We start from the raw sequence: 13,294 nt of genomic DNA, 5'->3' as shown, positions 1-13,294 counted from the left end.
TCAGCGGGTTTCGTCTGCGCGTGTATGCGCGCGAATCAACCGCCGCTGCTGCTCTCGTGCATGTGCAGGTAACGGATGTTTTGAAAGTCGTGTGCGCGCTGTGAGCCGTAACGTGGCTCTCGACGTGTTGTCTCGTAATACGCGAGCTTTCTCTATCCGTGTCGCAGAGACCCCTTCTTCGTTTTGGTTTGTGCTTGCGTGTTCCCCGAAGTGAAGCGAGGGGGTCTAATGTTGGTGTGGTTGCCTGTGCGTGGACGTGCTTCCGTGAAGCTATTCTTCTGTGCTATTCATCATGAGTAGAAGCCTACAGCCACACACGGACGCATACATCTTACCTCATCTCGCACCTTCGCACACACTGACAGAGCTGCTTGGAGACCCTCTCTTTTTCTCCCCTTTCTGCCGGTCTGTATATAGTCTATTGGTGCGCGCATCCCTGCACCCTCTGCCCTCCGATCTCCGTCCAACCATACACACACACATGCGCGCCCCTTCCTCGAACTCAGCGAAATCCTTTCTCTTTTCCCTTGTGTTGTCCCGTTGTCTCTACGGTCGAGCATGCCCTCGGTGTGCATTTCCGCCCTCCTCTCTCTCTCTCCGTCGCGTTTCGCTGCCTGCGGTCGAGGATGGATCGGGATGGAGAGACGCGATACGAAAAGCGTCACATCGGCGGTGATGCTCGTATTGTTGTGTGCTTGGTCGCGCTGTGTATGTGCCTTGTACACATTGGCGGCATTCTTTTTTTTTTTCTGCTTTTTTTTTCGTAAACGAGTGCGCCGGCGCCTTTCCCTCGCGTCATCTCTTTTCTTTTTTCTTCTTCGCTGCCGTTGATTGGCTCAGCCTGCGTCTGATGACGTCGTCGTCTCTCTCTGTCTGTCTGTCGGTACGTGTCTGTGTGCGTGTGTCTGATCCTTAGTCTTGCGGAGGCGATTTGGCGTGCCGCAAAGAGGGGGCGCCGCGCCCGTCCTCGCGACTCCTCTTGAACGGGATAACTTTGCTGTGGCTGCGTCGGCACTTCCGCCTCCCTCCTTGCCTCGCTCTGTGCATCGGCCTCCACGCCCCAGCTTCATGTTTGCTGGTTGTTGCGCACGACTCATCGAGCCACAACACAAAATGGAAAGCACAAAGAAAAAAATCGCGGAAAGTGACGTTGGCAATGCGGTCACCGCGTGAAAGCGCGAACGGCGTCACGTGCACCCCGCCCTCTCTCCTCGCCCTTCCCCTGTGGTGCTGCCCTGCCGCATCGTTGCTCGCGCCGGTCTCTTCCTCTTCGGCCTCCCTCTAACCATGCACATGCACGTGAACGCACCTATGCGCGCAACTTCGCCGCACAGCGCGTGGATGTCGTTCACCTAACCTGCTCTCGCTATCGCTCTCTCGCCCTCGCCCTCGCTCTTTCCCTTCGCTCTCCCCACCGTGTGTGTCTGCGCCAGCCTTTCCGCGTCCACGTGTGAGACCACCTGGACGGTCAGGCGTCTCAAAGAGAGGCCGTCCGCTGTCCATCGTCCATATCACGATTCCCCTTCCTCTTCCTGACTATCGTGGCACGCATACCTTTCCGCTCTGCCGCCCCCTCCGCGACACACCGTGGGACCCGAGATTCACGCAGGACTGCGCGCTCGTCGCCCACCCACGCCTCGCAGACGCAGTGGCTGCGGCAGCGCATGCCCACACATCTGCAAGCACCACAGCACCCAAACTGAGGTTTTCGATCGTTGTGGCTCTGCTTCTGCCCTACTTGGGCCACGCTGTGGGGCGGCCGGCTGCTCGAGGCGTGTATCTGTACGCGGAGCGCTTCCTTTTGGTTTCTTTGCGCAGAAGCTTCACGCACTCGTGTCCGCCTTCCCCAAGACGTCGGTGACGGGCCGGTCTGGCACCGCCGTAGGGAGATCTGTGGTACGTAACATCGGCGCAGAAAACAGCTAGCACTTCTGCCCCTCCATCCCTTCCCACCCCCAAACAGTGCAGGCGTGTCTTACGTCGAGGCGCTGAGCGAGGTGCTTGAGTTGTGACCACCACCACGGCGGACTTTGGCGAGCAGCAGCAGCAGCATCGGTAGAGTAGAAATCGAGAAGGTGACAGAGAGATCGGAAAAGCGCCATAGAGCACAAGCAAGTGTGCGCATCGCTGCCGCCATAACGACGTGGCGCTCGTGGTTACGTCTCTCTCTGCGCAATCCGACGAGAGAGGTGCGGCTGCCAAAAAAAAACAAGAGCGGCCCTCCAGCTCCAGTGAATCGCCCCCCCCTCCTCGCACCTTCGCACTCCTCCCTGCTCCTTACGTGCACTCACAGTGCAACGTATTAGCGTTCGTGCTCTTGCGCTGCCGAGGCAACGGGGCCCGTCGTGGCAGGGGTAAGGAGCGCTTGCCAAGTCTTGCGCGCGTGTCCGCGCTGGCCCTCGTGATCAAGAAAGGATTGCGCGCACGCAAACGAAAGGCGTGTCGTAGAGCAAGCGGCGGTGAGGGCGGAGCGAGCTGGTTCGGACAGCCACGCGCCTACGTGCGTTGCGACAGCGTGGCTGCACGACCGAAGGAGGAAGGGAAAAAGGGCGGTAGCGAATAAAGGGGAGGCGCCCTGACACTCACAGAACGAGGCGCACAGCGCGTACATGTATAAGCCATCCACACCAACCAAACGACGCGGCCGGTGTCTCCCAGGCAAGCTGCGACACAAGCCGAAACCGGGAGATCAGGAGACTAGCGCGAGCGAAAAGGAAAGCGCTCGGCCGGCGCCGACGTCCTCGACACCGAGTGTGGGCACTAGCAGCAGCGGCGGCGGCCATTGTGAATCTCTCACCGCACCATTCTCCTCGACGCCATCAACGTCTGGCGAAATTGGACAGACACACACGCGCCGATCCTTGAGACACAGCATCATTCAGAGCGGTGGCGGATTCGGCTACCTGCGCGTGACCACAGAAACCCCAGAACTGGCACCGTCTCCCGCAAGCACAAATACGGGACTGGGTAGCAGAGCAGACACGTTCTCTCGAGCGCCCGCACCAACGTCGTCACCAAAGGAGTTGCACGAAGACACCAAAGCATGGCCACCGGGGCAGCAGCCGCGAACGCAAGCCTCGTCTCCGTCCTTCCCAAACCCCAGCACACCGGCGGAATCGTCACTAGCGAGGCTGCGGGCTTTAGCGGGGCTGACGCCCTTGCGCATGTCCTCGCATGATCCTCAGGCGTTGTTGTCAAACTTATACCGCAACGAGGAGTCGCCCCTCCGTCATTCGTGCGACGCCAGATCCGAGCTCGGTAGCAGTGGCCCGTCGTCGGCGTCATCGTCGCGCGTGTCGTCGCCGTACACTCCCGATCTCGTACGGCGGCTGTCCTTCCTAAACGGCACGTCCGCGCAGACCACGCTGGCTCTGGTGCAGAGGGACCGACTGAAGCACCTCCGCAGCGGTGCGCGAAAGCCACCGTCACCGCCCATCGCCCCATCGTTTCATAACGAAGAAGAGAGCGCTGGGCAGCAGTCCAAAGGGCCGCCAGCGGTGCAGACTGTCAACGGCACGGCGGCTTCCGCTGGTCGCGGTCCCTTCCTCACCCCGTCGCTGGGTCTCGCCGACCTGCGCGCCTCAGCGTCGACATTATATCGCAACGAAGAAGACACTGATGGCGATCATCGTTCTGGCACGGAGAGCAGCTCGGCGCGGTCGACTAAGTCGCTGCTGAGTCGCCTACGCGCCTCCAGCCCGTGCCCAACCTCAGCTGCTGAGTGCGGTAGCGATTCGCATCCTTACATCCCACCCAAGGACGGCGTGGCTGGCGGTGGGTCTGTCGTCGGTGGGGCACCGACGCCTCACGAGCTACCAACAGGATCACCGTGGAAGTCAGCCGCGACGCTCGTGGCGCCCAGGCCGCTCGCGGAGCCATCTCCCTCGCCAGGGACGGGCCGGCCTCAGCCATCCGACATCTCAACACGGCTCGCGCAGCTGCGCGAACGAGCATCGGCGTCGCCGACATTGTTGCCTCCCACCGCGACAGTGGGGGCCTCTGTGGCGTCGCGGACGGGGTCGGCGCAGGCGCCGCCGCAGCAGCCGCATTCTCTCGTGAACCTTTCCCGTCTGCGTCGGCTCGCCAACCTCCAGCACCCGCATCCACAACCGTCGGCGCAGCGGTCGGGTGCAACACTGAATGAGGACCGTGAAAGCAGGCCAAGCCCGACACCAGCAGCGGCTCTGGAAGCCGCGCTTGAGCGTACACTGCAGCACCGCGTGCTGGCGGAGGCCACCGCCGCACGCGGTGACGCCACCCCAACGCCACCTGCAGCGATCGACAGCGACGAGCCCTACTTGGACCCAGTCGAAGCGCAGGAGCGTGCCGCGCGCCGCCACAAGTCAGAAAACGCATTGCCGTCACACGAGAGCGGTGCGAAGCAGGACCGCAACCACGCAGCCACCAAAATGAGTATGCCCCGCGCGCCACCGCGAAAAGGTGCGGTGTCCAAGACAGCCAAGAAGGAGAGTGCGGCGGCGGCTGTGGTGCTCAAGGGCCACCTGGGAAAGGGCACCCGCGGCAACACCTGCCACGCGAGCATCGTGACGCCCTCAACGGCACCGAAGGACAAGATCGGCACGGCCGCGGTCGAAGGCGCCGTGAAGTGTGCGAGCAACCCAGTGCGGGCGAAGCAGCTGATGAACAAGTTGCGCAGCCTGGCCGCCCCGGTGCCGGTCGGCGAGGCAGCAGGCGAGAAGAACCCGGAGGCTGTACCCAATCCGTTTCTCGGGAGCGCCGTAGCACCGCCGGTGCACTACCTGCGCGAGTGCCTATCGCAGCAGCCATCACCTTTGGCGCCGAACAAGGCAGACAAGGCGCTCTTGAGAAGCGTGTCGTTGTTACCGCCGTCCTGGTCGACCTCCTCGCCGTTCGCTGCGCTGGCCTCGCCGTCGCTTCACGCGGCGCTGACGCAAGCCTCGGCGGCACTCCTCAAAGAGCGCGGCACCGCTGGCAGTGCCAAGGGCTCGGATGATGTCAGCGATGGCGAGGAGCATGCGAGAGCGCCCTCCTCTTCCTCCTTCGCCTCTGTATCCCCACACTATTCTTACCCGTCCATGATGACTCGCAGCGCCACTGCGGCGGCGGCTGCCGCGGTAGCCGCAGCGGCCAAGACGACACCGGCAACGACGATGATGGCCGCCACCAGCATGGCCGGCACGACTCGTGTATTCTCAAAGGCGAGCACACTTACTGCCAGCGCCCAAAGCCGCAAGAACAGCACTGACATGCGGTGTTTCGTCTTCGACACCTCCTCTCTCCTCGACTCCGAGCCGGGCGTGATGAACTTGATCTTGGAGAAGTCGTTCATTGGTATCCCCTTCACTGTGCTCGACGAGCTGGACCGCATGCACAAGGACCGTGGCGGCAGCGCCAAGGACGACCACGCCGTCACCGCCGCCGCATCCACCGCTGGTGTGAACAGCACCCACGATCGCGAGTGGCGCCGGCAACGGGCTCATGAGCTGCGCAACTGGATTGCGGCGTGCTTGAGCAATGAGGCACAGAGTCACCTATGGCTGCAGAAACGGACGGAGGTGGTCCGGGAATACGACAGGCATGCCACGACCAATGATGACCGCATTCTCGGCTACGCCGTCTACCTCAGTCAGCACCAGGCCGCGAAGGTGCTCTTCGTTACCGAGGACAAGTTCCTGCGCATCAAGGCGAGCTCGGAGCTGGGAAAGGCGTACGCGTACAGCGACATCCGCAAGTTGGTTGGCATGCCGCCACTCCCGACAGCGTCGTCGACGGCAGCGCAAGGGAGGAGTGGCAAGAAGTAGAAGACAGCAGCGCTGGAGAGGCAGGAAGGGAGGTTGAAAATTTCGTACGAGTACAGGTGATCATGTGGCACTAGATACGAGGACGCCTTGTGTGCGGCACCGGCCCCACCTCCTTCCCACTCGGATCACGTCCTTATCGCCCGTAGCTCCCTTGCACAATGTATACATGTGCGTGTGGTCGTGCTAAGGAATGATACTTGCCTTCTGCGCGGCTAGGTACCAGCTGCTGCTGCTGAAGGGTGTTGCGCGCGTGTAGGTCAAGCTCGTTACAGGCCCCTCACCCTATGCGACCGGAGCCACCACCCTCCCCGCTTGCATCGTCTCCGCTCATCCGCCCACTCCGTCATTTCAACTGCCCTGTTCTGCTCGTACTCGCGCAAAGGGATCGGGTGGCCCGTAGGACCGCTGCAGCCGCCTCCGCGTCTTCTGTCCACGCCCCATTCGCTGTTGTCCAGCTGCTCCGCGAGAGTGCGGGGTGATGCTGGGAGGTGTTCGTGCGGAGCGGAGATGGTGGTGGGGGAAGGGACGCAGGCAGTGACGACGCTTGAGTCGGCCCGTGCGTGCCGGAGCAGCGGAGGGGCCCATTACCGTTCTACCTCTCCATCCTTTCAGCGACCCCGCACAACAGAGTCTTACAACTCAGCCCTTCAACGCGTGCCGGTGCGAGTACACAGACACGCGCACGACGCACCCACATCGGCACACGCGCGTGCTCCAGTGTGTACCCGTGGCCCTCTTCCGCCTCTCTCAGGGCTTTGCTGTTTTTTTGTTCGCTTTCGTGTTTTGGAGCTTCCCGCAGCCGCCTTCCTGCTACCGAGCGCTCTACCCTCTGCAGAGTTTCCCAGAGGTGCGCATCTCGCCTGTGCGCGCAGGGCTCCGTGCAGGCGCGTGCGCCTGTAGATCTCTCGTCTCCTTTCCCTTTTTCTTTTTTTGTTCTTGACTCTTCGGCTGAGAAGCGTTACAGAGCCATTCTGACAACCACGGAAGTGCAGGAGACGCATCAAGCCAAGTGTGCTCCCCGGCTCCCGGACAGGTGGACGAGGGTTTGGGGTGATGGTGGTGGTGGTGGCGAGGTGCAGGGAATCCGAAAGCACTGCGTTCTCACGGCAACGAAGGTCGCTGTTTCAGTTAAGCCATGCCGCGAGCTACTATGCACTCCAGCTGCACCGACGAACACGAAGCGTCCATCCCTCTCTCCTCTCCTTGTACGCTCCGTCTGTGCCCCTCCTGCATCGCTTCCTTCTACACCTCTGCTCTTCGCCGTCCTTCTCGCATCTCAGGAAGACGAAGCTGGCGTCATACAGATTTCAGCGCCGTTGCACGGACGCCCATCTACAGCGATCTGTGCTCTCTCTCTCTTTCGCTGTGCGTGTGTGGGTTGTCCGCGGATTGTCTCATGCAGGCGCTCACCTCTCGACTTCGCCATGCGTGTGTCGTCTCTCCCCATCATCATTGACGAGTTTCCGGCACTCGCCGGCCGCCGCAGCCACAGCGGCAGCGGGCCGGAGTTGTTTTTTCTCACTCACTTTCACACGGACCACATGAAGGGCCTCAGCTCTACCTGGACGGCCGGTTTCATCATCACCAGCACCCTCACTCGGCAACTGCTGCTGAACAAGTTTGAAGGACTTCGCGGACGCGTTCTCGGGCTGCCCTTCTGGTGTCGCACCTCCGTTCTCTCCGCCGCTGCCGCGGCGCACAGCGAAACCGACAGCAGCACCACCACTGCGGTCCCTGTAGTGTACGTCACGCTGCTTCCGGCGTTTCACGTACCTGGTAGCGCCATGATTTACATTGAGACGCCGTCCGGCGTCACCTACCTGCACACCGGCGACTTCAAGTACACAGAGACGGCGGCCCAGATGTCCCCACTGCGCACCTTCTTCCAGTCGCACCGAGTCGACCACCTCTATCTGGACGACACCTGGCTTCACTTGGGGCACGCAGAGCTGAAGTCGTGGCCGGCGCGCACTGAAAGCCCACTCGTCGGCCACCGCGGCGTTGGCATTGCTGACAGCGGCATCCGCGTGCTAAGCAAGTTGCTGGACGCAGATCAGGTGGAAGAGGCGATCGAAGCGATTGGGCGTCGTATGGACTACCAGCGCCAACTGCATGCGCAGTGGGTGCAGCAGCAGTCGCAATGCGACGCCAACGGCACCGCCGAGGCACTGACACCTTCATCCTCATCCTCATCAGCATCCGCTGAGCCGAGCAACACTCGACTGCCATTTGTTGTTCGTGTGTACCTGCACAATCAGTTCGGTAAGGAGATGCTCATCCAGCAACTGGCAGCGCGGCTGCGCACGAGGGCTATCATCGACGACGCCCGCTACGCACGTCTACTCACCGTGGTGGAAGCGCTTGAGGAGGAGCGGGATGACCTGAAGGCTTTTGAGGGGGCAAGCCCTGCCCGCCTTGACGGTGCTGCGCCACCGCTGTCGGCGGAGGAGCTGGCGTGGCGGGCCTCCGGTGGCGAGGCCGCCCACTACCCGTACGACCTCAACTGCTTTGTTTCTTTCTCACAAGCTCAGCAACAGCAGCAGCAGTGGTGGGCATGCTTAAGAAACGGCCGTGGTGCGATGCTACCACAGCAACCACAGCCGTCCGCTGACCACTCGGTCAAACGCTCGTGCGAGCCGCCTCTCATCGAGGTAGTCAGCAGCCGTGCCTCGATCGAGCCTGCCACCATGCAAGCGGCCTCGGCAGCGCGTGGTGGGACTCCGTACTACGGTGTCGTCATCTCAGGCTGGGCCCGGCTGCAGTCACAGACGCACGGCCCAGCGGCAAGTGGCCAGGTTTGGCAAGTCCCAACGACGCTTCACAGCACACCGCAGGAGATTGTGGACTTCGTCGCGCTACTTCGCCCGCTGTCAGTGACACCGTTGCACTACCGCCCCAGCCGAGGGGAGGTTGTTATGCAGCGCCTTGGGCCGTACCTGCGCGTGCCCTTTGTGAACAACCACGACACCGGCTGTGGCGCAACAGCAGCGGCGACGACGGGCACGGACGCAGTGGCCCTGAGAGGCGGTGTTGTGCGGTGGGTGCCGTACTTGCCGGCTTACCTACTCTCGCAGGTGGGAGGCAGCGACAGTCGAAGCGGTCTTGGCACCTTGACCCTCTTAGGGCTGCTTGGCGCACGCGATGCCGCCGCCGTTTGTGATGATGGCCTTGACGCGCTCGAGGAGAAGCCGCGGCGGGGATTCCGTATTCGCCCTGCGGGAATGCCACCCCCCTCGTCTAAGGCGGCGGTGGCGGCGTCTCGATCGGGTGGAGAGGCACCGGGAGGCTGCGACTCGCGCACCGCTGCGATCACCGCGCCGTACTTCTTCGCTCCCTCTCCCAAGTCGACGACGCCGCTTCCTGACCAGGGAATGACAGACGTGTGCGGCAAGGCAAAGAATCCCACAGACACGTCGGTGAGTTCACGCGCGCGCGCCGATGGTCTGCGCATGTCGACGTTGTTGCCGTCGTGGAGGCTATACTGTCTCACACAGTCGTGCCTCAGCACGCATCAGTCTGGCGGCAAGCGTGAGCGAGTTGACGCCGAGATGGATGGGCAGAGCATGGCCGCTCACCGTGCCGAGCGCCACGCTGCCACCACAATGAAGATCGAGTCCGGTGAAAAAGCTGTGAAGGCAGCGAATGACGACAATAAGGACTGCCCCGCCGTGCTGCTCAGCAGCAGCAGCGCCACCACCGGTCTTCCCTCGCTGTCCGACATCGCCGACAATGTGCTGGCCTGAGCAAGACAGTGTGGCGTATGTGTGTGTCCGCTTGTGTGCGAAATGGCGAACAGTGTAGATCGGTGGGGCAGCGCGTGGCCCACGACTCGGCAAGTCCGCTCATGCGCTCATACACACAGTCGCATCACCCTCCACTGCGACCAGCGCAATGCTATCGCACCAGAAGCAGTCGTACTCGTGCTCTGCCAATCTTCGTTGCTGCTCGCCTTACATAGACGCACGCGCACTCACACACATGTAGTATTCCCGCATATATCATAGAGGGACGCACGCACATGACCGCACCGCGCATCCCAGACTTCCCTGCCGCCTCTCAAAACGGCTGAGTCTGTGCAGGGTTGAGCCGTTGACGAAGCGCTCCAGGACGTGCCTACAACCGTCCGTCTTCCCTCTTTACTCCGCTGCTTATCTTTACACTTCGTGCATGCGTCCATCCGTCTCTTTTCTCCTCCTCCTCTTTCGCTCCTTGTCTTCACCGCTGATGCCGCGTCGTGGTGGAACTCAATGCGGCCGGAGGCGACTCGTCGCGTGTGCCACGCGGTCGCTGCCGCCACACCCACGGACATGCGTGTGCGCACAAAACGCTCGCTTCACACTGCCATACCATCAACTCCATTTCAAACACGCAGCAACAATAATTTTTTTCAGGTTTTGTGGGCGTCCCCCCCCCCTCCACCACTACCACGAGAAAGCAAAACAAACACACACAAAAAAAGAAAGGAACGAACGACCCTCTGTGGTGTGTATCCGTGGTCGGTCCTCTTCGCACGCTCGAGCCAATCACCCCCCCCCCTTACCCCTCCCCCTGTTCGCACACCGGCAACGCGCCAAACGCGCGTACGCGTACGTAAGAAACGATGTCCAAGACGGACGAAAACGGCAATGAGCTCATGGAGATAGAGGAGGTGGCGGTCTCCGACGGCGGTGCCGCCCGCTTCGCCGCCGTTGACGTGAAGAGCGGCGAGGAGCGCTTCAACGTCATTTGGCAGGACAGCGGCAAGCTCATGCGCTTCGATGAGGGCGAGAACCAGTGGAAGGAGCGTGGGCAGGGCACGGCCAAGGTGCTTCAACGCAAGGATAACACGTCCAAGTACATGTTCGTCTTCCGTCGGGAAGGCGTTGGCAAGCTGGCGGCGCAGCACTACCTAGTGAAGGGCATGAAGGTGACCAAGCACAAGCAGGGTGAAAAGATTCTTGTGTGGTCTGCCTTCAAGGACTTCACCGATGACGAGGAGGGATTCCCGGAGAACTTCGTGATGCGACTGTCATCCAAGGAGGCAGCGGACAAGGCTCTGGCCGAGATGATGGGGGCGATTGAGAAGTCAAGCGTGTAGACGAGCGGCCGCATACAGACATCCACGCTCACGAGTGCATCTCGCACTGAGTTCTTGTGCGTGCGTGTGTGTCGAGCAGAAACGAAGAAGAGCAATGTGTGCAGCCGGGCATGCAGGTGCGCCTGAGTGTGTGTGCTCTTCGGAGAGGAAGGAGAGCGCACGTATTTTGTCTAAAACGCAGGTGCCCATAACGTCGCCTCTTCGAGACCACTTTTCTCTCTGCATTCTTGTTCCTTGCCGTTGGCGAAGCGTGCGTGTGTGTGTGTGTGTGTGTGTGTGGGCACAGAGGCGTTGCCGCGTATCTCTGCGCTCTTCGAACCTGTTCTTTCTCTCTCCGTAACTCTTTGACGACGACGTGCCTGCGCGTGCACATGTGTTGTGTATCGGCGCCGCGTGTGGAGAAGCGGCGTTATGCTGGATCGCCGGCAAAGGAAGCCAGGCGGAGGCTCTTCACGGTGTGTGCACGGATGGCCCCTCTGCGTATGCGTGCTGTTGTGAGCGGTTATGGGCGGTCGAGTGCAGAGCCACGCTAACGCCCCACTCTCTCCCGCCCACACATGCGCACGTGTGCGTATGTTCGGTGTGTCTGCCGCGTGCTCTGTGTGATGCTGTGCTGTTCTGGTGGTTTCCTCCGTTTCTTTCTCTCTCCATGTGTGTGTATGACCGAAGTGTGTACGCACTTCAACGACGATAGCAGCGTGTGGACGCCTAAACAAAACGAAAAAAAAAGGATGGAGGTGACCGTCGAGGTGTGGTGGCGACGGCAGCGCCCGTGTGTGCGCCTCTGCCAAGCCGCAATCACCACTTACGGTTACCCTGGGACACGCTGCGCAGCGCGTGCTCTTGCTGCATTTCAGAGTGAAAGGAAACTCGACAAGGAAGCATGACTGCTCGTCAGCAACTGCTGACGCGCTAGCCGCTGCTTCTGCTGCTCGAGTGCGTGTTTCGAACAAGGCGAGTCGGCCACGCACCTAGCATCCATGGCGTCAAGGGCGCACTCACCTGCCTCCGCCCTTGGAGGTGCTCTCTCATCTATGAGCCATCCCCGATTCTTTCGCCGTGCCCTCTACTTAACTCATTTCTCGGGCGCTCCTCTTCCGCCCACGCACCCCACCCCTTCCACACACCGACGCAGGCACACGGCTTGCTGCAAAGAGCCGACAGGCCCCCTGCGAGGGGCAGGCAAGCAAACACGAAGACAACAGCCATTCTTATTCATGCAACCTCGCTCGCGTGTTTGACGTCGACTCGACGTGCGCACGTGCGTGCATGTGTACGTGCTCCCATCACTGATGCTGTGGTCTTCCTTGGCAGCACTCGCGCGCACACGCATAAAAAGCTCTCGGATTCCCGAGATACAGAAAGCTAGAACACATACACAGAGAGCTAGTGAGCAAGAGAGAATATGCATGCGGCACCGCTGCAACGATCACCTCATCTATACATATATATATATATCGGCAGATCTTCTTGTCTGCTCCCTTCGCTCGTTTCCTTCCGCTACAGGACCGGATGCTGTCCACAGATCCACCCGCAACGCACGAGCGCACACCCCAAAACACCTCGTAGTTGCTGCTGGGCGCATTGGCCGTACTGTTGCTTTTGTGTCGTTATGCATGGAAGTTGGGCTCGTGCTTTTTCACCTCGACTCCTTACTCTTCTCGCGCGGCACACCGGACATTGCGCGCGCGCACTCTCACTCCTCCGCCGTCTCACTCTCCTCGATTGGTACCTTTCCATCTCCACCACCCCATCACCTGCAACGCCCTCCAGCAGCTAACATCACCACCACCACCACCCCTCCCGCCCTCGTGCTCTCCGTCTCTCGCTGTGACTGTTGACAAGTTTTCGTCGTGGGCACGCATTCGTTTCTGCAAGGTACCTTCTTCCCCCGCCTCCTCATCTCTGCAGCCCTCCCCCGCCCCCACTCCTCCATGGTAATGCCATCGCTTGGCCTCCGTAAATCGAGGTATGCCAAGGGGTGGATCTTATCCGCGGCGCCGCTGCTCTGCGGTGTGCTGAACTCCCTCCTCTAGTGTATCCGTTGAGTGAGGAAGTGATTGAAGGGTGGTGGTGCAAGAGGATCCAGAAGTGCGGATAAGTATGCCTGCAACGGCTTGCTGCGCGTGTAAGGTGGCGTGCGCCGCGCAAGTCCTAGAGGAATGATCATCAAGTCCAACTCTTGTCTTACTTGCATGTATGCTCCTCTCGCATCTTCACGGCTCTCATCTACGCGAGTCCTCTCCCGCGCCCTGCCACATCCGATGACCCCTCCCCCATCCTCGACCCTCTTCTATCGCTATCCATGCTATGCTCGTTCTCTGTTAGCCCAGCCGCCTTTCTCTCTCTATATTTTACGTGTTGCTCCCATGAAACGACTCCTTACACTCACTGAGGCTCTCGCTCGCTCTGCGCGTGCGTGCGTCAGGGGGCG

At 60.9% G+C, this 13,294-nt stretch overlaps 3 protein-coding genes across 3 annotated transcripts; all 3 read left to right on the top strand.

The window, feature by feature from the left end:
* Positions 1-2,609: 2,609 nt before the first annotated feature.
* Positions 2,610-5,783, top strand: LDBPK_131550 (hypothetical protein, conserved; the record flags this gene model as incomplete). The annotated part of the gene is made up of 1 exon (XM_003859317.1): positions 2,610-5,783. The coding sequence occupies one exon, from the start codon at positions 2,610-2,612 to the stop codon at positions 5,781-5,783; it is 3,174 nt and encodes a 1,057-aa protein (XP_003859365.1).
* Positions 5,784-7,207: 1,424 nt separating this feature from the next.
* On the top strand, positions 7,208-9,526 carry LDBPK_131540 (hypothetical protein, conserved; the record flags this gene model as incomplete). The annotated part of the gene is made up of 1 exon (XM_003859316.1): positions 7,208-9,526. The coding sequence occupies one exon, from the start codon at positions 7,208-7,210 to the stop codon at positions 9,524-9,526; it is 2,319 nt and encodes a 772-aa protein (XP_003859364.1).
* Positions 9,527-10,383: 857 nt separating this feature from the next.
* Positions 10,384-10,860, top strand: LDBPK_131530 (Ran-binding protein 1, putative; the record flags this gene model as incomplete). The annotated part of the gene is made up of 1 exon (XM_003859315.1): positions 10,384-10,860. The coding sequence occupies one exon, from the start codon at positions 10,384-10,386 to the stop codon at positions 10,858-10,860; it is 477 nt and encodes a 158-aa protein (XP_003859363.1).
* Positions 10,861-13,294: the final 2,434 nt, after the last annotated feature.

This window comes from Leishmania donovani, chromosome 13, assembly GCF_000227135.1.
Source record: "Leishmania donovani BPK282A1 complete genome, chromosome 13".
NCBI classification, from domain to species: Eukaryota; Euglenozoa; class Kinetoplastea; order Trypanosomatida; family Trypanosomatidae; genus Leishmania; species Leishmania donovani.
This window is presented reverse-complemented; position numbering and strand designations above follow the sequence as displayed.